The sequence below is a fragment of the Tupaia chinensis genome, unplaced genomic scaffold (assembly GCF_000334495.1).
Source record: "Tupaia chinensis unplaced genomic scaffold, TupChi_1.0 Scaffold142716_1, whole genome shotgun sequence".
Classification (NCBI taxonomy): domain Eukaryota; kingdom Metazoa; phylum Chordata; class Mammalia; order Scandentia; family Tupaiidae; genus Tupaia; species Tupaia belangeri.
In genome coordinates this window covers 3,318,219-3,327,034 of record NW_006202562.1, presented here as the reverse complement: position 1 = coordinate 3,327,034, position 8,816 = coordinate 3,318,219, and the positions used below count along the sequence as shown (strand labels likewise).

General features: G+C 43.2%; 1 protein-coding gene across 1 annotated transcript in view; it reads left to right on the top strand.

The window, feature by feature from the left end:
* Positions 1–7,114: 7,114 nt before the first annotated feature.
* The window catches only part of LOC106733286 (developmental pluripotency-associated protein 4-like), a 2,521-nt gene continuing 819 nt past the window's right edge, over positions 7,115–8,816 (top strand). The window contains exon 1 of the mRNA XM_027766355.1: positions 7,115–8,805. Within this exon, the coding sequence (XP_027622156.1) occupies positions 8,465–8,805 (341 nt within the window). The 5' untranslated portion in view covers positions 7,115–8,464. The remainder of the gene's footprint in view (positions 8,806–8,816) is intronic.

Genomic DNA, 8,816 nt, shown 5'->3' with positions numbered 1-8,816 from the left:
AGGGACGTCGATCCAGGAGGATTTTGGGAAACTGGAGTGGAAGCTGGGAAAGAACTGTATCACACCTGGTGATGCCAGTCAGTCATTTGATACAGGAAATGTGGCTCTTTTTTTTTAATCATCACAAAAGACTAACTCCTCTTTCTATTTAATAAAAAAAAGTTCGTAAGCATAAAAGTGTGACAATCTTTCTGGAAGTCACATTGCAATTAACTTCTAAGAAACTATTGCTTATTGGGCTTTGGTGTAGCATAAAAATAAGATATCCACAGTAATCTAAAAAAGCTCTGGTCCCCTCTTTGTGGGGCCAGACTGTGGCATGGTGGTTAAGATGGCTGGATCCCACATGGTTGATATGTGGTTCAAGTCTCGGACTCAGAGGTTTGAAAAACATGCAGGTGCATGTGTGTGTGCTTGCCAAAGTCCCTAAAGGAGGAAGAAATGGAGGAGAAAACATCATGGCCTGGCCACAACCCATGGGGGGTGCTTTTGCATTTGCTTCCCCCACCCCATCTCGCCTTGCTGAGTACACACACCCTTTAGCAAATTAAAAAAAAAAAATTCTTTGTGTTCTGCTCCATCTCAGAAGGTAAGAAATTGAAGAGAAAGAAGACTGTTGGTTGAAATGTCCTTCTTGGACAAGAGATTTTCAGATGAGGGACTGCGGTGGCCCCACTCTCTGCTATATCCCTGCTACTTAAGGTGGTGCCTGGAACAGTGTGAGAGGGTGTCAGAAAGCTCAAGGAAAACTGGAATTAAAGTATAAGTTTGTCTTGTGGGAAAAACTTTTGGAATTCATGCATAGATTTTTCATAATCTGCATTTCCCACAAAATTGGTTTATTTATTTCTGTCTTCATTGAGAGAGATCCCTACAACAGGGCCCCATGTTGCTGTCCACCCGACTCAGTAGATGTGGACCAGGGGCTTGTGTACACACGCGGCAGACTCCGTGTGCTCAGGGAGGTCCTGGGGCCAACCCTAGCATTTCTCCCACGTGTGTCCACTTCTGTTAGCACTGCACCACCATTTGACCCCTTCCCAAATTCTTTGAAGACCCCTCATAATATATGCCCAATAAATATACGTTGAAAGGGTGAATGAGAAAGATATACAGTTTTTTAGATTTTTTATTAGTGTTTTTTTTTTTTCCACAGTGTGCGTGCGCTTACCAGAGAGTGTCAGAGAGAGATAGTGAGAGGGAAAGTGAGAACTCACCCCCCAAGGGGGATGCCATGCTACACTCCCTTCTCCTCCATTTTCCTCCTGGAATTTTGGGTACACAAGCACATGCACCTGGCATGATTTTCAAGTCACCAGGTGCGGCACTTGAACTGCAATCATCTACCTGGGAGTCCATCTTAACCCCTATGCCACCTGCTGGCCCTAAATATATTTTAAAAAATACTTCTGGAGTCAGCTCCACAGCCTGGTGGTTAAGACAGCCAGATCCCTCATGGTAGACCCCATATTTCAAGTCCTAGACACAGCAGTTTGAAAACACACACACGTGTGTGTGTGTGTGTGTATGCCCAAAATTCCAAAAAGAGGGAGAAATGGAGAAGGGATATGTTTCCCATAGAATAAGCTTTTTCGGCCTCATTTCTCTCTATCCGTGTGTCTCTGTCTCTCTCCCTGGAGAGTGCACATGCCATCTAGAAAAAAACTCTTCTTTTTCAAATAACAAATGTGTAAGACTAGCTTCTTTTCCTATAGTCAACTAAACTAGTACAATATAACAAAACAAATACAGAAGTGTATGATAATCCAGTTGTCTTTTTAATTCAGACAAAGCAATTAGAAAAATATTAAAAGCTTCCATTCTTTTCTCTTTCTTCCCACTTCTTTTCTACATTTTTGTTTAGAAAAATATTTATTTTTATATAAAAATATGCTATTTGTCTTAACATTTAACGGTTTATTATTTTTAATTTAACATGAGTTAATATTTCCTCAATTTCTAGTTGTACTATGGCAAATAACTATATTAATAGGAGCAGCCCAAGTAAATTATGTAAATCAAAGTTCTCTGAGTTCTTCAATAAGTTCTTGAAAAGGTAAGGAGGCTTTGAGATCAAAGAGCTTGAAGGCCTTTAATATCCAAGTTCTCATCCACCTTAGCTTTACAGTAAAAGGTGGGTTAACCAAGACCTGTCTATCTGCTCCCATCACAGAAATGTCAAGATCTTAAAGCATGTCTTTGAAAAGTCTGGGAAGGCTATCTATGCACATCTATTAGTCAAGCTCTGAGCTTGGTCCCTTGACTGGAAGCTCATTCATGGGCTCATCCAAGTCTACACAATGGGGCAAAGCCTTAGTCTTACAATCCTTTTCCTAAGCAGCCCTTTTTCCCTTTTAAGGAGGAGGCTTCTATGATTAGGTAATTGAATCAGGAAGGGGCAGACACATGTCAAGCCCCTAGGACATCCTTCTCACATTGCCTCGCTCTTCCTAGGATTCCTCTAACACCCAGATGAAGAGAGAGCTACACAAAGGAGCAGACACAAAGCAAGGTAGATCATCCCCAGCTCTGCTCTGCAAAGACAGTGTAAAAACAAGGACAGCAGGATCTGCAGCTGGGGTGCAACCTGTGCCTATTTAGGTTTCCTGGCGAGGAGCGTGGGGGGTGGGGGGAGCTGAAGTTAGCAGACTGAGCACTTGTCCACGGTCAGGCTGGGTGGATTCCATTTGTCTGCTATCTACCAAGTCTCAAGTGAAATGTATCATAGCCACCATTCTCACTGATCCACAAATTATTCAAACATCAGGGCTTGCAATCCATCTATCCTCTTTAGATCCGCTGCTGCTGCTGCTGCTGCTTCTTCATGGAGTAAGTAAAAGGCTCCTCTACACAGTTTTCTATATGTAGTGTGGATAAGGAACACAAGCTCCTGAGAGACCCTCAATTGCAGAAGGCATGCTCAGAAATTCCAGAGAGGTCAATAACTATAATCCGAAAAATACAGCATTGTCAATGATGTCTGTTGAAGTTGATCAACTTTGCTAAGACCAGCATTCTGTTCCTTAAACTTGGTTATGCCAAGAAGCTATTTCCCTCTGGCCATTTCACTGGTTGTGTAAATCTTCAGCACACTCACCTACATAACAGGTAAATATGACTGCCCATAGATGCCACCCACCTTCTCCTGAGGTCTGCATCCTGAAGTCTCTCTTGCATCAGATAATAAATACTGAGTGGTCAGAAAAGTCATGAAGCATTTTTGCATAAGAAAAACATAAAAATATGTCATGACATTTCTGCCAACCCAATAAATAATGTCTTTATAGTATTTTGTCCCTTGAATGTGCAACCAATCTGCACACAAGAATCCATGTGATACTTCTGTTTCAACTTGTCACATCTATAATGTTATTTAAACTATTGGATTTTTGCATAGAAAAACACATAATGATTTTCCAACACCTTAATATATGTAAAACAATATAGATGACTCTCTGGTTTTAAAAAAGTAATAATATAATATAAAGCCCTCTTGATCTTTCATGGAAAGACAGGAGTCTGGATATGTGCTTGCTCATGTTTCCTGGTGATACCACAGGATTTCACTCCATCACACCTTTTGCTTTTAAGTTTAGTTGTGTATTTATATATTTGTTCAACAAAGTGCATTGCATTTTCCAAATAACGGGTTTAAAGAGCTGGGAAAAAAAAAATTCTAGAATATAAAGCGGGGGAAATATGAGCACAATTTTGCAGTTGCTTCCTAAATCTAAGTTGGCCTTATATGAAGTAGCTAGCTTTTAGATTTAATACATACATCCACACTTTACAGATGACTTTATAAAAATGAGATTAGGTAATATGTCCAAAGCCAAACTTAAGTTTTCTAAGAATTTTTTTTTTTAAAAAAGAAGATGTCTCCCCTGAGTTGACCCTATAGCTCAATGGTTAAAGGAGTCAGGTCCCACATGGCCAACCAAGGTTCAAGTCCCACGCTGGAAGCTTGGAAAATATACCAGGGGTGTACATGTCCAGAATCCTGATAGGATGGAAAACTGGTGGAAGGAGAATTGCAGTGTGACGATACCCTGCTTAGGGGTGCTTTCTCTCTCTCTCTCTCTCTCTCCTGTCCTCTCCTCTCCCCTTCTTTCTCTCTGGCCTCTGGTAAGCATGCTTCCCTTCTGGCAATTAAAAAACAGTAAGAAAGAAAAAAAGAAAGAAACAAAGAAAGAAAAAGAGAAAGAAGAAAAAGAAGGAAAGGATGAGAGGAAGAAGAAAGAAGAAGAAAGAAAGAAAAAAGGAAGAAAGACAAAAAAAGAGAAAGAAAGAAAGATATCTTCCCTACTGCTGACTCCATCATAGATATTTAATAAACCATACATGTTAAGGGTTTTCTTTTCCTTTTAGTCCAAATTCAGATCCTGGTTATCTTCCACCAAATTCTTTTGTTGAAAGTTCTGTCCATAAATGTCGCAGTGAATTGAGTATGTATGATGAAACCGACCCACTGACTGGGTCACGAGGTCAAAGATGCAGAACACTTCTGGCTCTAGTGGGTGCTCTTGACGAATGGACCCCAGCCAGGGAATTGTGCTTAAAAAGATACACCTGCCTACAGGTGGTTACTGCACTTCTATACATGGACAGCCATAAATCAGAAGGAGATAAAAGCATTTTAAACCAACAAAGCAGGCAACATTTTTGAGTAATGGAGTCTCCTTTTAGAAAACAAGAAATGTCTGTGTGAGTCCTTGTCTTTCAAACTCCAGTCTCTGTTTGGTTAAGCTATACAAACACGAGGGCTCCGACGTAAGCAAGACTTTTTCTTTTTGTATGTTGTACATAAATGTCTTTAATCTTTTGAGTTAGGAATTTATTGGTTAAGTCCTCATGAGTAAATTCAGCAAAGCTCTGAAATGGTTTTCTCTCCAAAAAGAAATAGAGCCGAGAGGAGGCTGAGAGGGGTCAGTGAGATTCAAACCAGAAAAACAAACCCCCCAAAAAAGGCATTTTCCTGGAAAATGACGGTAAGTGAAAATGTGCCTGACTTCTTTTTAAGTTTATTTACTTATTTCTCCCAGGAAAGGGGGGGGGCACTCCCATAGGGTCTTCACGCTGGGGTGTGCCCAGCCTCAGTCAGTCTGGATCGTGGGCACGTGTGTGGCACAAGCAGGGAGCCGCCTCGGGATGTGACCTGAGGACCTTCTCATACAGCTTCGCATCACAGACCATTATGTTAGGTTCTGCCATGTGCTTGGCCACCCCCTCACTTTTTTTAAAAAAAGAGTGATTTATTTACCTTTATTTATTTGTTTATTTTTAATTTGACCAGAAAGAAACAGAGAAAGGGAGAGAAGGAAAGTGAGAAAGCAAGCCTCCGGGTCCGGGAATCAAACTGTGGTCAGCCATGTGGGAGTCCAGTGCCCCAACCACTATGCCGGGTTTAAAGAGCTGGGAAAAAAAAAATTCTAGAATATAAAGCGGGGGAAATATGAGCACAATTTTGCAGTTGCTTCCTAAATCTAAGTTGGCCTTATATGAAGTAGCTAGCTTTTAGATTTAATACATACATCCACACTTTACAGATGACTTTATAAAAATGAGATTAGGTAATATGTCCAAAGCCAAACTTAAGTTTTCTAAGAATTTTTTTTTTTAAAAAAGAAGATGTCTCCCCTGAGTTGACCCTATAGCTCAATGGTTAAAGGAGTCAGGTCCCACATGGCCAACCAAGGTTCAAGTCCCACGCTGGAAGCTTGGAAAATATACCAGGGGTGTACATGTCCAGAATCCTGATAGGATGGAAAACTGGTGGAAGGAGAATTGCAGTGTGACGATACCCTGCTTAGGGGTGCTTTCTCTCTCTCTCTCTCTCTCTCCTGTCCTCTCCTCTCCCCTTCTTTCTCTCTGGCCTCTGGTAAGCATGCTTCCCTTCTGGCAATTAAAAAACAGTAAGAAAGAAAAAAAGAAAGAAACAAAGAAAGAAAAAGAGAAAGAAGAAAAAGAAGGAAAGGATGAGAGGAAGAAGAAAGAAGAAGAAAGAAAGAAAAAAGGAAGAAAGACAAAAAAAGAGAAAGAAAGAAAGATATCTTCCCTACTGCTGACTCCATCATAGATATTTAATAAACCATACATGTTAAGGGTTTTCTTTTCCTTTTAGTCCAAATTCAGATCCTGGTTATCTTCCACCAAATTCTTTTGTTGAAAGTTCTGTCCATAAATGTCGCAGTGAATTGAGTATGTATGATGAAACCGACCCACTGACTGGGTCACGAGGTCAAAGATGCAGAACACTTCTGGCTCTAGTGGGTGCTCTTGACGAATGGACCCCAGCCAGGGAATTGTGCTTAAAAAGATACACCTGCCTACAGGTGGTTACTGCACTTCTATACATGGACAGCCATAAATCAGAAGGAGATAAAAGCATTTTAAACCAACAAAGCAGGCAACATTTTTGAGTAATGGAGTCTCCTTTTAGAAAACAAGAAATGTCTGTGTGAGTCCTTGTCTTTCAAACTCCAGTCTCTGTTTGGTTAAGCTATACAAACACGAGGGCTCCGACGTAAGCAAGACTTTTTCTTTTTGTATGTTGTACATAAATGTCTTTAATCTTTTGAGTTAGGAATTTATTGGTTAAGTCCTCATGAGTAAATTCAGCAAAGCTCTGAAATGGTTTTCTCTCCAAAAAGAAATAGAGCCGAGAGGAGGCTGAGAGGGGTCAGTGAGATTCAAACCAGAAAAACAAACCCCCCAAAAAAGGCATTTTCCTGGAAAATGACGGTAAGTGAAAATGTGCCTGACTTCTTTTTAAGTTTATTTACTTATTTCTCCCAGGAAAGGGGGGGGGCACTCCCATAGGGTCTTCACGCTGGGGTGTGCCCAGCCTCAGTCAGTCTGGATCGTGGGCACGTGTGTGGCACAAGCAGGGAGCCGCCTCGGGATGTGACCTGAGGACCTTCTCATACAGCTTCGCATCACAGACCATTATGTTAGGTTCTGCCATGTGCTTGGCCACCCCCTCACTTTTTTTAAAAAAAGAGTGATTTATTTACCTTTATTTATTTGTTTATTTTTAATTTGACCAGAAAGAAACAGAGAAAGGGAGAGAAGGAAAGTGAGAAAGCAAGCCTCCGGGTCCGGGAATCAAACTGTGGTCAGCCATGTGGGAGTCCAGTGCCCCAACCACTATGCCCCCTGCCAGCCCCCGCCCCCCTCACTCAAGTCTGGAGCCCAGGGAAATGTGCCTTGGGTCAAGAGAGAGTACAGAGACTCCCCTGAGTTTATCATTTGCAAATGTAAGTTTCTTCTTGGGATTTCAACAACAAACTCACGACACCATGGCTAAACCTCGCCATTGTGTGCTGGCCACTCGCTTTGATCTTGTTTCTTTTGTCCTGTCCACAAATGCCACGGTCAAGGCCACATGATGGTCTGATGGTTCCTTCTGGGTCAGCACGCGACCTGAGATGCAGCTGAGTCTCTTCTCGCTGGCGGGATCTGAGGACAGACAGGAAGTGCCTGTGAGTCATTGGAGGACAGAGAGGGCCTGTAGAAGCGCAGGCTGATCTCCCAGCTTCATGCCCTCTCTTTTACCTGCTTGTCTGGCCCCCAGCTTCCATCCTTGCATTTGCAACGCCAGCTCCGGAGAGTCCACACAGAGCGTCTGCAGAATGTCAGCCCCACAGCAGTGTGGCCTGCCGGCTTTAACAAGAAGGCTCTCACGTTAGCACCTGACACACAGGAAAAGGCCTCCATATTGACTCCCCTGACTTGAGACTTTTTTCTGTAAACTTTGCTGTAACAAGTACCACAAACAGGGTGGTTTGAACAATGGAAATCTGATGTCTCTCCACTCTGGAGGCTGAAGTCTGAGTTCCCAGGATCAGTGAGGTTGCTTCCCCCTGAGGCAGGCTCTGGTCCATGTCCCCCCTCGCCGCTGGCACTGTGCTGGCGACCTTCTGTTCCCAGGGCCTGCCTTCCTGTTCAGATGGCTTTCTCCCCGTTCCTCGTCCATGCAGACTGGGGCCCACTCTGCAAACTCATTCCCACAAATACATCTGGGACCCTATCTCCAGCATCACCTTCCAAGGTACTGGGGTTAGGGCTCTGATGTAGGACTCAGCCCATACTGGCAGGCGTGCCAGTGTCCACATGTGTGCCCGCAGCTCAGTCACCCACCAGACAGCTCATGGGAGTAACCAAAGCACAGCACACGCATGATGGTGGGACTTGCCGCATGTGTGACCAGGGACTAGGGTGGCCAGCTGTCCCTGTCCGCCTCAGACTAGGCGGGTTCCCAGGCTGCGGAACTTTTGGTACTCACCCCATGGAACACCCTGGACAAAGAGATGAACTGGTGGTCATCCTAGGAGGGAAGTGTGTTTCTTTCTTTTTTTTTTTCTTTTAAGAGGTGTTTACTGACTTTCCAAAGCCGTCGAGGGCCACGGGCCGGTTGGGAAGTGAGAAGACTCTTTCCTTTATCAGCCCGATCTACGTTGAGAGTATGGAGCATGCAAGAGGCAAGGAGTCAAGGGAAGAGTATGGAAATTCTAAGTGTGAACAAGGGTCTGAAACTGAAGAGCAGCTGTGGGCTTCCAGTCAACCAAGCACATCTACAGGTCTATTGGCAACCTCAGCAAAGGGGAAAAAACGAAAAAAGTCTGCGAAGGATGACCAAGCTTCCTGTCCAAAGGAGAAGGCACAAAGCAATGACAGCCTACAGCCTCAGAATAAGATACCAATTCCCCCATTGCCCTCTAAACTGCCACCAGTCAACCGGCTTCACCGAGACATCCTGCGGGCTTGGTGCCAGCAATTAAAGATCAGCTCCAAAGGCCAGAAATTAGATGCATATA